The sequence below is a fragment of the Stegodyphus dumicola genome, chromosome 3 (assembly GCF_044657685.1).
Source record: "Stegodyphus dumicola isolate Sdum_Otavi_A_Nest chromosome 3, ASM4465768v1".
NCBI classification, from domain to species: domain Eukaryota; kingdom Metazoa; phylum Arthropoda; class Arachnida; order Araneae; family Eresidae; genus Stegodyphus; species Stegodyphus dumicola.
In genome coordinates this window covers 234521053-234544429 of record NC_140770.1, presented here as the reverse complement: position 1 = coordinate 234544429, position 23377 = coordinate 234521053, and the positions used below count along the sequence as shown (strand labels likewise).

The 23377-nt window shown below is 33.5% G+C and overlaps 1 protein-coding gene across 1 annotated transcript in view; it reads right to left on the bottom strand.

Moving 5' to 3' along the window:
* The window catches only part of Rpn8 (regulatory particle non-ATPase 8), a 62707-nt gene that overhangs the window by 15490 nt on the left and 23840 nt on the right, over positions 1–23377 (bottom strand). The window contains exon 4 of the mRNA XM_085813923.1: positions 8374–8471. Within this exon, the coding sequence (XP_085670049.1) occupies positions 8374–8471 (98 nt within the window). The remainder of the gene's footprint in view (positions 1–8373; positions 8472–23377) is intronic.

Here is a 23377-nt window from a genome sequence, read left to right as displayed (position 1 = left end):
GAGTTAGAAAGTAATACTTTTTCTAAGAATTAGAATGTGATACTTCTCCGTGCTTCGAGATTTACCACAGTCTTCATTTTACATTTTGTTACTTCTTACTGTAAATAGTCTTTATTGTGTTGTTTTATTAATGTAAAACTTTATTGACGCATTTTATCAATTAAAACTTTGGAATAATTTGAATAGCGCTTCCGAAAATTATTTTACAAGATGCGCAATTTTTTAAGTATATTTTCATGTAAAATAAAGAAAAAATTTTATTAAGTGCTAATTTTAACATATATAAGAGCTCAAGCAATAATCTAACGTGATACAAAAAATTACGATGCTAGAAGCGAAACTTTTTTTTATAAAATTAGGCTTAGCGATGCAAAACCTCCATCCTGTACGGTGACTGCCTTCGATTCCCTTCCGCCCCGCACGAGTGTCTTAAACAAAGGTGCGCCATCGCGAAAAGGTTAAAAATAATGGAAATCCAGTTAATCCGTTCCACACCCCCAAAAATCTCAATATAAAAATCAATTTTTCTAATAACTAACACTGGTAAATAATATAACTGTAGTTTACCTTTATGATACCTTCCGATATTTATGATACCAAACCGCCTTTTAACTGCTTCTCGTTAATCCACACCAACAACAGCTTCTCAACATCATCTAGAAGTTTTGGACGGTGCTTGGAAGTAATGGTAACTCCTTTGGCAGGGGTGTTTGTGGGACCCCAAAAAATCCCCTTAAACTTTTACGGACTTACTACCGACATTTTGGAGTTTCAAGAAGGGGGGGGAGAGAAATGAAAAATTACAATTATGAAGTATTAAATGACCTAATTATAAAAGTTCAATGAATTACTTTTTTTGCAAAATTAATAACCATAAATTTTCAAACATATAAACTACTACATTTTATGTAAATATTTTAAATTACTTGAATTAATTCTTTAAAAAAAATTTATCTAATTTCTGCTGCTTTTTTTTATTTTCTGATGTTTGTGGGCTTGTCTTTCTTTTGTGGTGAACTTCATAATTGCAGGAAGGTTGACTTTTATTTTCCTCATTTACAGTTGAAGAAATTTCCTCGAGAACTGCACATGCAGAGGTAGAAGCAGTTTGCTTTTCTGCTAATGTAGAAGGTTTTCCAGAGACTTTTATAGGTGACTCATCTGAAATACATGTTTTTAAGTCCTCTTGATATGTTTACCAACTTCTGTTCATATTCAGTAAGAGATCTTTGTGAATTGGATCAGTCATTGGATTTTTTTAGCCATATTTTTCACATGAGGTTTCTTTAGAAGCCATTAAATCATATTTAATAGTCTGCACTGCATCTAGGGAATCAATCTTAAGAGAGGTTCTATAGTCAGTGACAAGTGTATCCATTAAGTTGAATGCACTTTCCACTAATGGGCCATGGAAGCAGCTAAGGCAGGCTTTGACCAATTTAGCCAATGTAGGATACTTATAATCATTTGTGAAATCATCTTTTAAATTAAAAACATTAGACTAATATTTATCAATTGTACACTTGACTTGATTTCCACTTTCATCAGATGTGTAGAGCATTTCTTTGGTGATATCAATATCACTCTGGTATAACCTTATTTCAGCTTCTACTTTTGACTTTTCATTATCACTAAAAATATGGGACATAAAAGATGATAATTTTTCAAAAGCTAATATTGTACTGGTTTTACCTCTTAGCTCTGGATCTAATGCTGTAAAACTAATTAGATATGAATTTTTAAGGGGTAATTTCTGTTTCATATGCTGTGCTGTATTAGTATAAGCTTTCATCAGAGAAATTTGGAATTCTTTTGCTATTGGATGATTTTTTGATAATTTCTTCAGGAGAGTGGAAGCTTCTGCACCAGTAAATATTACTTTGCTAAGTAGATGGAATTCTGGATTTGTGACATCAACCTTTAATAAATCATTATAAGATGTGCATTCTATATTTTCTGGCTTCATAAAAAAAGAGAAAAAATTTGCCATCAATTTATAAATACTGGAATGTATTAAATGAAGCAATGGTTTTTTTGTTTCAAATAATTTAATATATGTGTTGAACTCTGGTAATACTGCTGAACATAATGCCATATGCAATAAAGTTTTGTTTTGCATAACAAATAACCCATTTAGTATTCTTTTTTTCTGAGCTAAAGCATCCTTTGTGAGTTGTTGGGAATGCAAGCAAGAATACATCCCTTCAACAATTTTTTTCTGAGCTGCAGAAATATTTCTTTTATTGTATACAGTTTCAACATAAGAAAAATAATCCCCTTTATCAGTTTTATCCAAGTAGTGAAAATAAAATGCAATAAGAGCATCCCACAGATCTTTGATTCTTTCTAAAACACATAAAATGTACACCCACCTATGGTCTGGTCTTTTCAAGGGCTTAAGTTATTTTAATGGCAAGGGATTCACAGATTTTGAAAAAATTTTCTCTCTTTTACTGCAGCTTTTCATATCAAAATAGATGTCATCAAACACATCTTCTAAGTATCTATCAAAACATGAAGCAAATTTTTTTGCACAGTTATTAGCTGTGTGACATGTGTCACCATCAATATCTAATAAGTGGGGTGCTTTGTTTGATCGTAGTCTGGTTTCAACACCCTTTTTTTTTCCACGCATGGTGTTACATGAGTCCTTTAATACACTAATTAAGTTTGCCCATGGAATATTATTATCTTCAATAGTATTAACAACTGCTTTAAAAACAGCTTCTGAATTGCAAGATTCCATCTTTAGAGATGCAAAATGATGAACTACAACTTCATTTTGATTGTTGTCATAAAACTGCACCAATATTGCCAGTATACTTTCTTGAGCATTGCTAGTACTTTCATCCAAATTTAGAGAAAATGGAGTCTCCTTTAAAGTTTTAATGATATTTTCCTTAATAGTTTTTGCAAGCCCATATTTCATCTTATAACATGCAGTAGTCCTGGACATTTCCAATGAGTTTAGTGCCGTCTGATCGCAGCTCAACTGTTTGCAGAGTTCAATTAAATTGGGAGCTACATTGAAAGAAAGAGAATTCTCGGCAATAAACGAAGTTATTAATACCTCTTGGCGTGCTTTTCTTGTCACTATATCCAATGGCCGAGCACCAGTCTCCAGTAAGTCATCAGCATTTTTTGAATTACCATAATTACTTAAAGTCATTGAATGTCTAATGCACTTTGAATATTTTATGTGCATCACAGTTTTAGAATGATTTCTGAAAGCCTTGAATCCTTCCACACCATACTTCAGCAGTGAGTTACAAAAAACACAATATGCTTGTCCAGCAACATTTATTTTCTTGCACCATGTGCCGATGGTATCCCCATTACCATCTCTCCGTTCAATCTAATTCCACCTAAATGCATTCCGGACACCTTCTTCTAATTGTATAATATCACTATTTATATCGAGAAATTTCATAGTGAAATTCTCTTGCGTACATAAATAAAAAAAAATTTCAATAAACGAAACGAAAAATTTACACGTGCATCAATAAATGAAACGAAAATTTTACACAGCGGAGAAAAAAAAAAGTTGAGAAGCGATCAATGACAAATAGCTAATACAGCGAAAAATCCCCCTTCTCTACTTATTGGCGCCACGCCAGGAGAGACCTTTGAACCCAGAGTCACGTGATCACACATCTGGTCGAACGAAGTCTCTCCCTTTTTTTTTCTGCCGCGCCTACATGCCGAAAAGAATCCAGAAGAGAATGTCCGAGAACCGGGGGAATGAATCATAACTTGCAATAAGGAAAGAACAAAAAAGAAGTTTTTTCCCCCTTTTCACGCATTATCACTGCCTTTGGAGAAAGAAAGGAAAAGTTTTCACCACACACACTGACCTTGCGTTTTCTGCTTTCAAAGCAAACAAAATTACCCAGATCAAAATAAATATATCATTATTATTCCTACTTCCTTTTGAACGACGATCCCCGGAGCACAAACACCCCTGCTTTGGCCACATCAAGTTTCTTAATTTCTTCCTTCTTCTTCAGAATAGTGCAGATCGTCAATGTCAAATGTAAGTCTTCGCCAATTCCGTTAGTCTTACACCAAGCTTATGTTTATCTGTGCTTTCTTAGTTTCAACAGCCATGGCTTCCTTCTTTTTCTTTGAGCACTATCAGAGGCAACAACCTTCTTGGGAGGCATGGCGAAATAATTATTTTCACATTAAATTTAATAACCAATTAACTCACAAGTGCACAAACACGTAGATCAAAGAACACCGAGTGATCCGATGAGGGGATTCCCCGAGTTGAGCCGGATCAGGAAATAGCGCCATGCATACCAACAGCCTGGCTCATTGCTCGTATTTAGAGACTAATTTTTCACTCATACTTTACTCTATCTCGAATTTCTCGTATGAAGAGGTGCTTGTATCTCAAGGTTCCACTGTATTAATTTAATTATGATTTGAATTTATAATATATTTTTGATTATCATCGGTGCATTACAAATCTTATTATGTATTTCTCTGACACATTATTAAACAAAACTTTTTTTTTTTTTTTTTTGTCATTTGCAGAAATTTTGTAGTAGATATATCCACCTAAAATCATCATTCTTTTGTCATGTTTAGATCCTGTAATTTTACTCCATCATCATTTTGATTTCACATAAGGGTTAAAAAATCTGCTGAAATGATGATGAGTAAAGGTATTTTCCATTTCGCAACAGCATATAATTTTTAATTATCAACTGTGCATTGAAAATGTGCTAAAGATATGTTTTTAATGCAGTTGAATTTAATATTTATTTTTTCCATCGACTTTTTTAGTAATGGGATTTAAAAAAGCGTACATTTAAACAAAGATCTACAGAAGGGCTGTTTATTGAAAAAAATATAAGCAAATCTGATGTACAGTGCAATAAATGTCCTTCAAAATTTTCAATGAACCATGGTAGGCATAGATATTAAACTTCATATAAATAGTAATAAACACAAAATGTTCACGAGCTTGTCATTAAAGAATTTTTCAAATAGGAGAAAATGGATGATAAGAAGAAGAATTAATTGCAGTAAAAGGTACTTTTGTGGACCACACTATTTGCCACAACCAGAGCTTTTGGTCAATGGATTTTATATTCAAGCTGCTTAAAGTGGCATTTGAGCCTAAACTGATGTGTGTGCAAATCAATGTCAAAGCAATAATACTAAGCGGTTTCATGCCTTATGCTTTAAAAGCTGATTGGGGAAAATGTTCATTTGTTTCAATCTTAACTGATGAATCTAATGGCAAGGAAATGAAACTTTTTCCAATATTTGTTAGATTTATAGATAGAAGTTAGGGGGTTACAGTAAAAAATTTAGAATTTAAATTCTCTTACCTTGTGAAACATTCGATACTGTCAGCAACTATTTAACTACCCGTCTTGAAGAAAATAATTTAAAAGAAAAAGTTACCGGCCTTTGTGTCCATAACACAAATTCTAACTTTGGAGGAGCTGATACACATGTATCAAAGGGAAAATAAACATATTAAGAGAAAGATTTCTAGTATCAAAAGGAGAAAATTCAAATAAAATTCTTTTCACTGTTCTTCCAAAAATTCTTCAAAAGATATGCAATTTACCACGAATTTCCTATAACACTCCATTACATGTTAACAACCATGAAGACCCTTTTGATTTCTGCACATTTTTCTGAAAATTGTAGGTCTATAAGGCTTTAAAATAATGGTCTACAGTGACTAGCTAAAAGATTATGACCATCCCCACGTTTTACAATGAATTTGTCTGGATGAACATAGAGAGCACATGATTAAGTGGGAAAGGTATTTAGCTGCTGCTGGAGAAAGTAAGGAATCATTCTTGCACTTACTTTTGTGAGTAATGGGAAAGGCTGCTGATCTAAGCAGATTTCATAACGGCCCGATAGATTTGAATGCCCCGAAAACTCGGAACAAGTATCTCTGAAACTGCACAACTGATAAGTTGCTCATGATCTGCCATTGTTAGTATTTATGCATTGTGAAACCAACAGTAGAGCCAAGCTGTTGGACATCCATGCATCATCAAAGAAAAAGGACATCGGAGACTGTCCTGCTTGGTACAGCAAAATCGGCACCAGACAGTGGCTCAGTTGACAGCCCAATACAATGCAGGTCCAAGTGTTTAGAAACACATAGTTCAGTGGACACCATTGGGTATTTGACTGTACAGCAGATGTCTCACTCGTGTGCCTCTGTTGACCAAGTGTCATTACCAACTATGTCTACAGTAGGCATGGGAACATCAAGAGTGGACCATGCATAAGTGGAAGACAACCTGGTCAAGAGAATCATGATTTCTCATTCATCAAATTGATAGTCGTGTCAGGCTACAGCATCTTCTAGGTGAACAGTTACTCTCCGGTACATAGGCTGCTGGAGGTACAGCACAGCAGGTAATACATAGGTATTACAGTACAGCAGGTAATACATAGGCTGCTGGAGGTGGTATTATGCTTTGGGGAATGTTCTCATGAGCAGCTCCGGGACCCTTAGCTATGGTTGAACACAGCATGACAGCTGCAGACTATCTGAACATAATTGTGAATCAGTTGCCCCTTGCATAGCATGTGTCTTCCCAACTGGACATGGAATCTTCCAGCAGGACAACGCCCTACACCACAAGACTCGAACTGTGTTGGTATGATTCAAGGAGCATAAGAATGAATTCGAATTAATGCCCTGACCCCCAACTTGCCAGATCTTAAACTGATAGAGCACAATTCAGACATCACAAAAGGGCAGCTCACAACTCATACACTACCATGCCGGAATATCTCGACTTTGAGTGACTGCTGCTTAGACATTTGGTACAACCTCTCTCCAGTGACTTGTGGCAGTGACGTGAAACGTGATCTGTCTCCAGTGACTTGACTTGAACTTGTGGCATCCATGCCATGGTGAGCTGCAGCTGTTTTGCAGGTCAAAGATTGCATAACATGTTACTGAGTAGGTGGTATTAATATTTTGGCTCTACAATGTATCTATATCTTCTGAGGTGCAAGATCTAAAATAAATTTTTAAAAAAGTTATTTATCCCTACTAACTTGTGTAAGAGCAAAGATCCAAAAGACTTTTGAAAAAAATTCACAAAAGATCAAGAGAAAACTGATACACATTTAAATATTCTGAAACAATTACTCGGGGAAAAACTTGCAACATGAATATATATTTTACATTTTCCTGTTCAGTATAAGATAATTAAGATTACCTTTGCTTTTTGACACTAAATTTTCTTTCCACCTTTTTTCCTTCACTTTGAAACTGATATATATGAAGAAAAAATTAATTTTTAAATAAGTACAGAAGCATTTTTGTTTCTTTTTTCCTCAGAAGTGTTTTGGAAACTGTGCTTTAAAATATTTATTATATTGTTTTACAGAATCAATATTTTTCTATGGAAAGTAATGTTACTTTCCACAGAAACATGTAAAGAGAAAATAAAAATGTATTTTTAATGTTATTTCTTAAATATAATTTTAATTTATTATAATTATTGTCATATTTATCCGTGTTATTATGTTTGTAAAAAAAAATTGCGAATGTATGAACAAACATTTCTGAATTGCAAAAATGTTGAAAAAGTCACCTAATTTAGCGCCACATAATAAAAGAACTCGTATCTCAAAAAGGGAAAACTGTTTTTAATGTAACATTTTGTTATTCTTCATTCAAAAAAAAAAAAAAAAAACTTTGAAATGTTTCACTCAAGGCAGGGCTTTGTGATTCTAAAATTTCGAGTATCCACCCTTCATGTTAAGAAGGAAAGAATTTTAATATTAACCCAACAAATACTTACCTGTAATACATCATCAAAAAGATATTCCCTCAAAATGTTAATCCACACTCAAAATGGCAGTCGTAAAAAAACAAACAGAAATGTCAGTTGAGCAAAATTAAGGACCTATTGCAGGTTTTGGTCGAAATTACTGACTGTTAAAGGCCAAAAATCATTTCCAAAAAACTTAAGGATTGTATAAACCCTGATTGCATAAAGAAAACAATTATGGTACATCAACTATTCTGCAAAAATGTGTGAGTTAGCAACATTTCCAATTTTGACATGATGCTATTTTCTTCACATACTGATCATTAAAATATTTGTTCTTTGTACTACAGTATATGGTCGTTAAAATTCCAAACAAGGTACTTTTTAAAAAACATGTCCGCATAATTTTTTTTGTCTCCATAAATATTCTGCACAAGACAAATAAATAAAATAAAAATCAGACACTTCTATTTAAAATAGTTAGTGCTAGTCACAGTTTACAAATTAAATAATGAATATCAAAACTTACATGTTGAAATAGCGAACTTAAAACAAGAATAAGGAAAGCCCTAAATATAAAAATTTCAATTCAAATTATTACCGAATTAGGGCAGTATCTTCTTATCAGCTCATTGATAGCAATATCATTTTGATGAAGTTTGGGGCCTGTGTGATACCATCCCACAATACGTTCTCGAGCTGTAAGAATTTTATAAATTAAAAGGGAAAATGGTTAAACATAAAAAAAAAAAAAAAAAAAAAAATTATTACTATTAAATTAAAACTGGATTTTAGAAATTCTGAACTAAAATAAGTAATAAATAAAATTTTCCTCACAGCTATTGCTATAATGTACAGCACTTTAAGAGGCTTATGCAATCTCCATAAAAACTGTATTATTATAAAACAAAAAATTATTATTATAAATAAAAGTAAACCACATATTTTACCGTCAAAAATCTTACAAAAAATATTTTTAAGTACAATACCTACAGTTCTATACTTCAATTTTATTTTTATTACACTTTTAAAAATAAATTCAATAGTTTTTTATACAAAGATTATAATGCTTTGAATAATTTGATATAATTTCCTACTTAACCCTTTGCATCTCAGTGTTCCACTACATGGAACACCCAAATTGAATCGCTTCTGAAACCTTTAAATTCAACAGTAATTAGATAGATAAAAATGCTTTTATAATATACTTTGAACTTTTCTTTTTAAACAGTAGATAGCAGCACATCACAAGGAGACACAGAATTTTCATTTATTATGTGTTATTAAAATCCACTTTTTTTTTTCAAGTAATTTTCTCTATTACTTCCTTGTACAAAGTAAAAAGGAAGTATTGTAATCGTGAAAAGCTTCGGGCAGCATATTTCAACGAAAATATCCACCTTGACCACTTTTGAATGCAATTTAACGATGTTTTTGCATGATATCTGTACGTAAGGACAGAATAAAAGACTCTTTTCCTTAAAAAAAAAATAAAAAACTGCTTTAAAATGAATTTTGAAGAGAATTTTTTGTGGCATCTGTACGAACGTATGTACGTACATGCGTGCGTACGTACGTATCTCGCATAACTCAAAAACGAGTAGCCTCAGAACGTTGAAATTTTGTATATAAGACTACTATAACATGTACATGTGCACCTCGTATTTTGGTTTCAATCAGCCGTGCCAAACGCATATAAATATATTTATAAATATATCCACTCTGTTACCCGGCTGAGTGATCTCAGTTTCTTTACTCTTATATGTTTGTAAATTGTATATTTTTTGCTTTAAAAATGATTGAATTATGTTGTTTTTATCTTCCGGTTAAAGTTTTTATGCCTTTCGTAATTCTGGAAGCAGTATTTGTACAATTATCAACAATTTAAAAGCTGTTTAAGTGCGGTTAAGTTTTAAATAACATGGCGGGCATATTTGTTTACATTTGAAACAGCAGAATTGTAGATTTGTTGCCAATCTAGAGAGACTAAGCTTTGCAACACAAAAATAATGCCTTCATTTATTATTGCGAATTAAATCATGCTTAATCCTTTCTGGAATTTTTTCGAGGAAATAAGTGTTTAAGATTTACTTCGTAATTTTTAATACAGATATTTTGAGTTTTTATGTATTTTTGCCTTGTCGTGAAGTGAAAACTGAATTAATTGAATGAGAAATACTCAATCGTCTGTGAAAAACTGTTTCTTTTTCATTTTGTTTGCTTAATTTCTTTTATACATCATTCTAGTTTTTTATAGTATTTGAATAGAACATGTGGCAACGATTAGATAATTCTTTAAATGATATAAATTTTGTGCATTCTGAGTTATAATATGAACGAAATATAATACTGTTAAGTAAACCTAGCGCCAGAGTGTCACTATGGTAAACAAAGTGAATTTTAAAGAATGCATTTATTCTATTGCGGTTTATGCACTGTTGGCGAAGTAGGTTTAATTCAATTTAATAAGTTTAAATAAAATGCAAGAAAAAATGCGTATAATTTAGTATTCCGTACAAGGAAGTCATGTGGTGTACACATCAGATTTTTTTTTTAATGATATAAAAATTTTTATTTGAAAAAAAATTAGACATAATTTTGCTGGCTGTACTCCAAATTATTTGTTCTTTTTTTTTTTTTTTTTTTTTTTAATCTTTCATACAAAAACCATGCGCAGAATCATTGACTAAAACTGGGTGTTCCATTAGGAGGAACACTGCGTCTTTAGCGATCTCATGCTGTTACGAATTAGAACATCTGTGCTTAGGAGAGAACATCTGTTGTTCACGTTTTCTGTTTCCGTTGTTTTTTTTGGGGGGGGATGAATTCAAACAAAGCAGTATTGAGGGGTGAGGTGTGTTTTGTGTGATGAAAGCCCTAATATGGGCATCTTGAATTTTTTGGGAGTAGTTTTTAGGCGAGAATTTTATTAGTAGCTAGACTTATCTTTACTTAGACCTGCGCGAATTTTTTGCTGTCGCATTTTAGTCTCATTCCTGTTTATTTTCAATAATTGTGTAGATATTTTTTCGTGTATGTATATATTATAGGCTTATTTTTCTTTATTGTTAATATTAATCGTAGTTAATTTTTTTTATTATTAATTTCCCATAAATGGCGCGGAGAGGTCTAACTCTTTCCGAAAATTTGTAAATATTTTTGTATATAGGACTTGTGTATATAGATATTTATCTCATTTATCCCTATATATATTCAAGAATATTGTGTATATCCAGGAAACCATGTATACAACCATAATACAGAGTTTTTTCATTCTTATACAAACGCTTCTACTCATTTTCGTGCTTCACTGTAATGCTCGCTTAGTCACACTTTTAAAAGCTCTGGCGGCGCAGTGTTCCACCTCATGGAACACCCACAGAATTAAAACGGTAAGTGCAATTTTTACAAACTTTTACCTATATACTCCTTTAGGACTAAATAGACTGCATACAACTTTTTTTGTTGAAATTCCGACGTTAACGCATAGTGCGCCGCAAAGGGTTAAGAATTAATGTAAACATTCAGTAAAAGTGGTGGATAAAATGTGTCAAATACTGTAAATTTTGGGGAATTATTTTGAGACAAGGAATGATATTTTTGATTCACCAAAAGGAAATCAATTTTAAAAGCATATCCCCCCCAGTGTTATATTTATTACTCTCTATAATGCTTTATTTTATCTTATGTAGATTAAGAAAATGTTATTGTGAGATACACATAGTTAATTAAAACAACAATTTTAATTTTGGAATGACAAATTCTATAAGAGCCCATACATAAAGGGACTACATAAAAATGTGCACATATAATTGCTGTTGTCAAGTTTCTAAGTATTGTTAACACAACATTATCTTATATTTTTATTAATTTCAGCAATATGTTTTCCTGTTTATATTTCAATGCAATCTTATAGTGTATCAAATACACAAAATAAATTATACTCAATTTCTGAAACCAGAAGATAAAAAGGGCAGAATATAGGCATTCTGAATCAACGATTTGTTGGTCCTTTGTTTTCACAGAAAAATTTAATATATCATTTAAAAAAGAAAGAAAGAAAATCTGAGGGTTTTCAGATTTTCGTTGGTTAATGGCTCTCGTGATTTATGTTTTGTGAATTACTTTAAAAAAAAAAAAAGAAAAGAAAAGAAAAGAAAATCTGAAAGGTTTCTGATTTTAAATTACGTCCAAAGGGGCATTTTTTTTAACATTTTGTGCATTACCTTTATTTATTAAATATGTTTTTGCACCTAAACCATAAAATTCAATTCAACAATAATATCGCAAAATAATTTAAAAAGGGCTTATCTTTAGAATTTCTGATACACAGTCTCATGCACTGGAAGTAATTATGCCAGAGTGCGAAGTTTTGTAAAAATCACAAGAGTAGTTTTTAAAAAATTAGCTTACCAATGTTAATTAAATTTGGTATATATATTTATTAATATCTGTTTTTTTTATTAAATGTTTCTGATTCTTCCTTTCACATTTTGAAGCTTAGGTTCATTCCAAATAAAATTCACTCATTTTTTATGATTAATTTTTAAAATTTGCATTTTAAATAATTTTTATAAATTTTTCAAAAATAATCTTGAATTATAACCTATTTTTTTTAGCGATAATAACACCAAATGGGTTTATGGATTTTGTCACAGTGAATTGCCATAACTATTTTTAAAGTTAAATTTCAAATACATTTTTATGGAGAATTAATTATAGTATAACATACGGAATTTTTTCCCTCAATGACGTGTAATAAATATTTATTAACAATATAAGAAAAGCTTTTAATTTTTAAATTATAGATGATATTGTTCAAATTTTTAACCATTCTGCTAAAAAAATTTTTCTTTCTTCCCTAAAAAGAAAACAAAAACAAAAACAACAACAAAAAAAAAAAAAAAAAATATTTGTAAGAGTAAATTTTTGCCTGTGCCGTGTTATCGTCTGCTACTTTACTTTAAATCGAATTGTCTAAAACTGAGAATGTTCATTTGATGTTTATTTTCACAATGTCTTTAAACAAACGGAACATTGGAATAGTTCTGAGACATTTCCAATCTGGAAAATCTTTTAAGCTAATAGCCGAAATCACTGGCCATTCTAAAAGCAGAATTCATCACATTTGATGCAACCGAAATGCATTTGATGCAACTGATGTTTTAAAAATTAACAGGAATGCAAAATTTATGGAAGTATAACAATCGAAAAATTTTAATTTTCTTGTGTCAGCACTGAAAACAAATGTAGAAGGAAAGAAGAAAAATTAGGGGAAAAAAGCAAAAAATTAAAGGGCAATCTACTTCAAGAAAGTTGAGTGTTCAAAGAGAAAACACTTGGACATGTGCACTAGCAAATACCAGCAATTGAGCTTGTGCTAACGGAAAAGACTAAAACGATATCACTGCAGATTAAATTGAAGAGTGACTGGTTTTCGACAATATGGTTGTATAAATTTAATTACATCATATCATATTAAAAACAGAGAATCCCATGTTTTCTCAGTCGAATTATTTGAAGATTCAGGAATTTATCCAGTGATGTATAAAGATGTTATCTAAAGATGTTTTCCCTCTTAATGAAACCAGTCTTTCCTTTCATCTCATGCCTTCAGAATGCCTAGGCTCTAAAGACTGATAAAGGCTCTGACCAAATACTGATGAAATGGATTGAATTGGATTATTAAGTCATGGCAAAGCAGGGCTATCTGCCTAAATGGCGGAATGTCTTTGTGAAGAACTTCCTAAGGGAAACCAGCTCATATACGTGTTACACATGGGGGGGGAAACACTAAAATGTCCATGCAACCAGCCCGTTTACCGGAATTCGAATCCCGTGCTAACAACCAGTGTTCAGCAACTTAAGCGCTCGAAAGTTTGTGGGCCCTTATGAAATGAAAGGCAATAATTTTATTTAAAATGAATGTCAGAAATATAAAGATGTTTCAAAAAGTTGGATGTTTTTAATATATTTGCTTTGTAATATATTTGGCTGAAGAAAAAAATTTTTGCACAACATTCAGCATTTTGTTTAAATTTAAAACTTTTTTAATCTTATGATATTTGATTCTTACGATTTCAATATTAATTAATAATAAAAAAAACTGAAATGTTTCAGATTTTTAATTACGTCCAAAGGGCATTTTTTTTTATCATTTTGTGTGTTACTTTTATTTATTAAATATCATGTACTTTGCACTTAATACATAAAATTCAGAGCAATATTGAAAATTAATTTTAAATTGAGCATATCTTTAGAATTTTCGATACACAGTCTCACGCGCTGGAGATAAAAATATTTTTTCTGTACAACGTTGCCATTGCTTGCTTTGAAATCCTCGAATTTGTTAATAAAAAATTCGTTAAAAGTTTTACAAAATATGAAATCAATAATAAAACAAATTCAAAATTTTGGCTTCCAGATGCCCATATTTGCAGCATTCAAAATTTGATGGCTCTAGGTACCGCTGTTTTATCACAATACAAGAAACATACATACATTTATGCAGATTCTTCATTATTTAATTTCTTCAAATATAATACAGGGCGATATTTGGTGACAACATTTTGAAAAGTGAAGCAGACATTCAGAGTGATTCGACGCAAAATCACGGAAGGAAAACAATAGTACCTCAGGGACAAAGCACCTTTGGACTAAATATTTGACTAAAACATGAATAACATTTTAAGAAGCTAAATGTAGGACGATAAAACTGCGTAAAGCAATGAGCACAATGATAAAACTGTTTAAAGTAATGTAGGTACGCCATCCTAAGTAAAAATAATGGTTAGTTGGTTATACATCTCTCTTATTTATACATCTTTTCTGAACAGCCCATTGAAAGGCATGTTAACCGTGCTTATTTTCTCTTTTAATATATGCAGTTGTCAAATGCATCATAGTTTGAGTCACAAAGTATTCTGTCGAAAGAAATGCAATTCAAATAAATACAAGGTGTCACTATTAATTTCCAAGACTGCTCTAATAACACCAAAACAGATGATGTGAAAAATTTAAACTTTTAATATGTTTCGAAGTAATCCCCATTGGTCGTAACACCCTTTTGTGCTCGGCTGTACAAGTTGTGGAAACAATTTTTAAAGTCCTCTTTCGGAAGGCTCTTCAATGTCGATGTCACATTCTTCTTGATGTCTTCAATATCCACAAAGCGTGTTCCTTTGATCACAGTTTTGAGTTTGGGAAACAAAAGGAAGTCTGCGGGGACCAAGTCAGGAGAGTACGATCGGACATTCCCAAACTCAAAACTGTGATCAAAGAATGTCTTTGTGGATGTTGAAGACATCAAGAAGAATGTGACGTAGACATTGAAGAGCCTTCCGAAAGAGGACTTTAAAGCCGAGCATAGAAGTGGATTACGGCAGATGGGGATTACTTCAAAACATATTAAAAGGTTACATTTTCCCCATCATCTGTTCTGGTATTATTAGAGTAGTCCTGGAAATTAATAGCCACACCTCGTAAAATCAAATTCTGGAAAATTTATATTAATGAATAGATTTAAAATGTGCAATATGAATGAATAAATAGAAAATTTTAAAACAATTATCTGAAGAGACAATGCAACACAAAGAATTAAAATTCTAAAACTTTAACAATTACCTAAAATAATAACTATGACTAAAAAATGTAGTATAAAGAAAACTATTTGAAAAAATAAATGCACCTTTTATTTAAACTACAACGTTCGAATGAGTAAAAATAATTTTTTAAAACAGTTATTTGAAAGAAACCATGCAACTTAAACAATTAAAATGAAAAATATAATATAAAGAAAATTATTTGAAAGTAGGAAACGATATGACTTTTTTTCCCACTCATGCACAATATAAAAAGGGAAAGGAAAATAGGTTGCCATATATTAAGAAGTTCGTCAAGTGAACTATTCTCGGTGCAAACTGAAAAAAAATGCAGCAAGATAAAGTTTTGAATTCCTCTGTAAATTTTGCACCAAATTTTACAAAACTTAATATTTAGCCATAATTTGAATCATAGAATCAAAAGATGTACAAAAATTGGTATGCTATTCAGGAAAAATCCAATTTTGTGTCCTGATACCTAGGTTAGAGCAGCGCTATATGTAAATCTAATATATGTCATGCTTTCGAGACATGAAAAACATAATTTTAATCTTGTTAATCGGCCCAGTAGAAGGGGAGATATAGAACTGTCTCCTCCCTTTTTTTTTTCATAGCGTACATATTAAGTTTTCATGCTTTGATTTGAAAACATCACATCAATTATAATACATATAGTGTTTCAGATTTGCAAATCTGAAACACTATATATAACTTCTGGTTATAAAGTGCTTCAGATTGGCAAATGACTTAAAAACCACACAATTTTTCAAAAGCAACATATCACTAGAATCTCAGATAAATTGTTAAGTGTGACCACACATTACTTTTCTGCATGCATACAGTACATTAATATTTACTATATTATTTCTTTAAAAATAATACTTAGTGATAAAATTTGGTGGTAGCATCCTTTTATCTGAAATGCGATTAAACACAAAAGAGAAACAAGTGCACTGAGGATTGAGGCTAATACATCTAACTACTTCAAAATGAGAGCTCGCCTTCATAATAAGTTTATTTTCATTGCATTTTGCATTATTCATAGACTTCATTAAATGTATATAAAAGTAATATGAAGTAAGTAATTTTTGTTCTCAATTACTTGCTTATTTTAAATACCAAATCTGAGAAGTTTTAGATTATTTCATAATGTATTTTCTTATTAAAGTCTTTTCAGAGCCTAAAGTAAAGTATCAACTCCGGTTTATCCTACCAATTATAAAATTTTTAAATACCGAAAATGAAATGTTTTGGATTATATATTAATACAGTTTTTCATCAAAAACTAATTCTGTCTCCTAACTTGGCGAAAAATCGCCGAAATTTGCCAACAATTGGGTCCGTCCCAAGTTGTAACTGTATCTGCCAGTAATTTTGAGAAGTACAAGAAAACTCACAGTGGCCAGGTAAAACTATATAAGGCTCAGACAGCATCAGTTTCTGAGCTGCTGTTGTTTAGTTCAGAGTATTGAGATACCTATGTGTTAGCTTCGCTCTTTAGATACGCTTTGCATTCCATTTAATGTTATCAATTGTTTGAAGTATACTTACTGATTGTGCTCTGTGATACTGTGAAAAGTTCCAGAACTGTGAACTGTTTCTTTTAGTAAAACAAATTTTATCAAGCTAGCACTGGTTCTGTGGGGATTTCGTCTATTATGAACCAGTATACACGCAACAATTTTGGGTATCAGGAGTAGTGTTGAATGCCAGTAACATGAGTGACAGAGGACAAATGAAGGCAGCCTTTCAAAGAAGAGATGGAAATGGGACAACAAAAGATAGAAAGTGCCATCAACTCCATTAAAGGAGAGATGAAACTGGGTCAACAAAAGATAGAAGGGGCCATCAAGTCATTTAAAAAAAAAAAAAAAAAAAGACTGAAGCAAGTCAGGAGGAAATTACAAGAGAAATTACTGATTTACAAAATACTGGTGAAGAGGAAATGATAACAGAAAAAAAAATTTGAAGCTATAGAAGATAAAAGAGATGTGGTTGAAAACAATGTTGGAGAAATTGAAAAAATGAGTTTCTTCTGTACAAAGAACAAATCAAAGAGAGATTTCCTATTGTCGCCAAAGAAGTTGACAGTCTGAAAAGATTCAGAGCAACAGCAGGAAGCCATTCTGAGGGTTTTAAATTTTCCCCCATGTCTTCTCGACCATTTCTAAATCTATCCACTTATGATGGAAGGACTTCCTAGCAAGTATATAAGAATCAGTTTTCTATAGTGGCAGACGCAAATGCATGAGACTCCCTAGCTAAGGCCTATCATCTTGCTGCTTCTCTAAGAGCATATGCAGCTAATATCCTTCAAACTCTGCCCGAAAACCAGAGGCTAAATTCTGAAGCTCTATCTGTCACATTGGAATTGCACTTTAAGGAGAAGTGTTTAAAAGATTATGGCAGGCTTCAACTAAATCCCGTCAGCAGAAGCCCACCGAAACATTTCAGGAGCTCGCCACGGATGTTGAAAGGCTGTCACATCACGCCTTTTTCGAGTGCCCGACAGAAACAATAGAAATCCTGTCGCTCCAATATTTCATCGATGGCATCTGGGACCCTGAAATACAGAAAGCTCTTCGAATGGCAGATGTAAAAGACATAAAAAGCGCTCTGTTGTACGCCATGAAATTCGAGGCAGCCCAGCAAGCCACTCGTAGAGATCGCTACCCAGTCAGAGCTGTGAGTCCACGAGCCGGTGGATCAATTGATGGCTCGTTTAGATGACTTATCCAGACAAGTCAATGCTTTGATAAGGAGTAGGAGCGAGAACAGAGTGTGTCTAAGATGTTGGAAATGTGGTATTGAAGGGCACATACGATGGCATTGCAGAACACCCCAGGGCACGGATAATAAAACGGATGAGTTGAGAAGACCAGTGAATGCCTTGAGACGGAATAGTGGTTAAAAGAAACCGACCCTAAAGTGCTGGAACTGCGATGTTGAAGGCCACCTACGAAGGAAATGCAGAACACCCCAGAGCACGGAAAATAAGGCATACGATTTCAACAGACAATTAAATGCCATGGGAAGGAAAAAGATTGACAAAAAACCAAAGTGCTGGAACTGTGGAGCTGAAGGCCATGTACAAAAGAATTGCAGAACACCCCAGGGTACAAAAATTGAGACCATTTCTCAGCAACGACGCAAGAAACAAATTAATGACCATATCAAGGAACAGAGGTTGCCAGATAATGAAAAACCTTGTTTTAAAGCACTCAAGATTTCTACAGTGAGTGACAACAGTAACGGACTGTCCATCAATGAAATCGATGAAATTCCTTGCGATATGATCATTGACACAGGAGCTAATGTTACCATCATTAGGAAAGATTTAGCTGAACAGTTTAAAGGTAAACTTATTTGGACGCCATCCTGTGTTACCCTTCAGACTGCGTCTGGTGACAAGATCGACATATCTGGGAAGTTAAACGTGAACATCACGTTTGCAAGTGCCGCCTACCATCATGCCTACCATCAAATTAGCATATGTGGCGGATATTACGGATCCGTGCATACTCGGAGTGGACTTTTTAAGGAAATACAATTTTTCCTTAGACTTCAAAAACAACAACCTGTTCTCAGCATCTGAAGACATAACTATCCATACTCAAAGGGGTTTATCGCCTGGAAACGCCGACGTCTCATGTGAAAGACCCTGCTTAGAAAGCTGCCGAAATCATACTAGGGTCGGAGAGAAGCATCAGACTAACGGTTATTTTCCATCCCAGATACTCTTCGGTCGAGAATTTCGTCTGCCTTGTGACCGCCTGTTTGGTTGACCTACGGATGCGCCTTCATCACCTGAGGAACACATTTAAGATGTCCAAGCCCGGTTTGAAGTGATGCACCATTCTGCACGAAAGCGAGTCAACTTGGCGACGGAGAAAGTGAAGACCAGATACGACAAGAGAGCTATTGGACAAAGAGTCAACGAAGGAGACAAGGTGTGGTTGTGGAACACGAATCGACGAAAAGGAGTCAGGCTTAAATTACAGTCGCCTTGGGATGGTCCGTACACAGTCCTACACAGGCTGAAAGACGTCGTGCTTCGGATCCGCAAGTCTTCGAACTGTGAACCTAAAGTCGTTCATTACGACAGGTTAGCTCATTACCATGGTTATAGTAAGTAGTGTAAATAATTGTAAATAGTGTAAGACCGTGGTCCTTTTTGTTTCTAAATGTGTATTTAGTATTTGATAGCATTTGATTTGTTTTATTTATTGAATTTATTGTTCATGTTGTTTATTATTGTAATGTAATGCTTATTATTGTATATATGGCTTAGTTGTAAGTTTGGCTTCCTGTCCAGGGATTGTACTACCCTTCAGATTGTGTTCACAGATAAAATTGACATCAATAGAAAATTAAACATAAACATCATGTCTGGAAGTGGTGTTTACCGTCATATGTAGCAAATATTACAGACACCTGCTTCAGATTAGACTTTCTATGGAAATATAATTTCTCCTTTAATAGTTGAAGTGGTGTCAGCATGTACTCCAGTGACCTGTGTTAAACTAACTAGTAGCCTTCCAGAATCTGTGTGTTCGGAGAACCTAACATTGGTATTATTGCAGAATGCACAGCTAAGTTATGAAGAAAAAAGTGCTGCCGAACATGCTATTCAAGACTTTCAAGATGTTTTCTGCTGCTCATCTTCTGACGTAGGTCAAACCAGTTTGACACAGCCACAGAACTGACACAAGGGATCATCCCCAAATCAAGCAACATCCAAGACATCTATCAATTGTTAAATAGGAAGAACTAAGAAAACTTCTAAAGGACACACAGGAAAGCGACATTATCAAGCCATCAGTAAGTGCTTATATCTCTCCCATTGTAATGGTCCAAAATAAAGTTGGCAACTACATTTTGTGTTGACTATTTTACTGCCAGTCGAATGAGGTCACTAAGAAAGATGGCTACGCTCTTCAATGTTCTGAACACTCTTTGTGGAAGCAAGTCGTTTCTACACTTGATTTAAAAAGTGGGTACTGCCAGGCCGAGATACATCCTGATGACTGTGAAAAGACAGCATTTACTACCAGATAAGGACTTTGTCAATTCAAGGTGATGCTGTTTGGATGTAATGCACTGGCAACATTTAAATGCCACACGAAGATCATATTGAGAGATCTTTCTTATCAAGCCTGGCTGATATACTTGGATACCATCATCATTGGGAAGAGCTTTGATGAACATTTATAAAATCTTAGAAAGGTGCTTCAGAAACTGAAAGAAGTTAATTTAAATTAAGTTCTGCCAAATGTAAACTGTTCAGACAGGAAGCGACTTACCTTGCACATGTCATGTCTGCTGAAGGTGCGTGTACAGATCCAAGAAAAGTGTCAGCAGTTAAAGATTGGAGACGTCCCAAAAATATCTGTCAGCTGAGAAGTTTCCTGGGGCTGGCACATACTATAAGAGATTTGTGAAAGACTTTTCTTCCATTGCCAAGATCAGAGAGCAGACAAACATTCTGGTGGACAAAAGAATCTGAGAATGCACTAACAAACTCAAGGAGGTTGTAACATCCGTGACATTCCTGACTATCTTCAACTCGAAAGAGTTGCTTGTCATAGTAAAAGTCGTCAAATGTTTCCATCATTATCTTTATCGTAGAAAATTCCTGCTCTTCACAGATCATGCATCGCTTACCTAGCTTTTAAATTTCAAGAATCCTGAAGGCCAAATAGACAGATGGATACAGAGACTCCAGGAATACGAGATAACTGTCATCAGAAGGGATAATACCAAGGATATGCTGGTGCCCTGTCTAGGAGATCCTGCCCAGAAAGCTTCCAATATTGTTCCTGGGTCAAAGCAAAATATGAGCTGCTTAATCTTGATGCAAGTCTTATGAATTCAACATCGTCTGACCCAGACTCGTGGAGTAACGAAGAAGTCAGGAAAGAGCAGTTAAAAGATAGTAACATTAAACCCGTAACATTAAACCCATAACTGAACAAATGGGAATATTAAAGTAGGAAACCTACCTGATAGGACATTTTAATATATATTCCTAAGAACATTGGGCTCTCTGGAACTTACTACATATTCAAAATGGCATTTTGTATCAGAAGTTCAAATCGGATGATGGAAAGGCATTCCGATGGCAGTTGATACTTCCAAGATCTCAGATCTCGGACATTCTTAAAGAACTATATAGCACGAGCCACTTTGAAATAATGAAGATTTTGCATAGGGATTAAAAGTAAGTTCCACTGGAGTAATGCAAAGGCTGCCACACAAAAGTGGTGGCTATTGCACGATGCTTCTGTGGGTCAGAAAGGACTGAAGAAACGCAGCAGAGAGAGAAGCTGCAATGTAGAAGCGCTGTTTGAACGCAACACCTTTGACATCCTGGGATCTCTGTCACGAACTGCTGATAGCAACAAATACATCCTCATTATCACTGATTATTCCACGACGTGGCTCAAAGCACATCATATTCCTGATCAAAAGGCTGTCATGGTAGGAAAGGTAATGATATAGAATTGGATTCCCAGGTTTGGAGTGACTCTTCAGCTACATTTGGATCAAAAAAGGAATTTTATTTTTCGTCATCAAATTTAGCAAGAACACTTGTTGCTGCTTTGGTCTGGTCCATGTATAACTGTAATTAGTGCTGTACATAGCTGTAACTTTATCTGGCCCTCATATGCCTACCAGTAATTTCAGGAAGAGGATGGTACTAGAAATCTCTCGGTAGCCAAGAGAACTCTGTAAGTCCGGAGAGAGCATCAGTTTCTGAGCTGCTGGTGTTTAGTTCAGCATTAGTTCAGAGTATTGAGATACCTCCATGTGAGCTTCACTCTTTAGATGTGCTTTCATTGTGTTGTATTTAATGTTTGTAGTAGTTTGAGGTGTAACTACTGATTGTAGTCTTTGATATTATGAAGTGTTTCTTTTGGTAAATTAATTTTATCAAGCTATCACTGGTTCCATGTGCATTCAATCTATTACAGACTAGTACGGATGCAACAGTATTATATATGGAAGGTAAAAACAGAGATTGCTCTTTTTTGCCTTTAGTGAAGCCATCAATTCATGGATGTTTCTTGAGCTGAAAGTCCTGCTAGTGCAAACAGGCCTTTATGTGCTTCAAATAATGTGCCACTTTTCGATTACCCAATTAACCAAAATTTAAACAACTCTTCATATGAATGTAGCTTTAATGCGGAGAATGGAAATTTTTGGAAGATTAAGAGCATTTTGGATGAAAAAAATCATCAAACATAAAAATAGACATCATTCAAAAACAGCAAAAATGTATTGTGAAAACCATAATTTGTGCTTATTCAATGAAAAGTCATTTGAATTTTTTTTGACCAAAATATCACCTACCTTATTTAGGTAGGTAGGTATATAGGTTGGTTGGAGGTAAGAATGGATAATAAAAGAAAAAGCAAATCATTTCATGGTGGTGGAAATTGTCTTTCATTTCATTTTGGGAGTTTAACCAAGACCAACACATAAAAAATTTAAACTTAAATGTAATAAATTTAGTTTTATTTTTCACCTGCTCACAATTTTTCTAATATTTCGTTTAGAGGATAGAATTATTCCCACATCGGTACTCTTCCGTTATCGGGACCAGATTCAGAAATGCACGTATGGATGTATGTTTTTATGTATGCATGTATATATACGTATGTATCTATGTGCATTAATGTGTGTGTGTATACTATATACACAACATACATACATTTCTGAATCAGGTCTCTCCATAACAGAAGAGTTCCTTCATATCATCCATTTTTACATTTTGGTGTAACAGACTAATATTTGATAAATTTATCCTATATGCAATAATAATTTCTTTTTTCTTCCTATTCCTGAGATTCCTAAGAACTTTTCTTGGTGATTCCAACATTGAAAAACAAAACTTCTTGGAAACTTCTTTGTAAATCACAAGATTTTCTGTGACATGATTTCAAAGCATAATGCTATATTAATAAAGGAACTTGTTGAATCAGAATCAAAAGAATAAATATA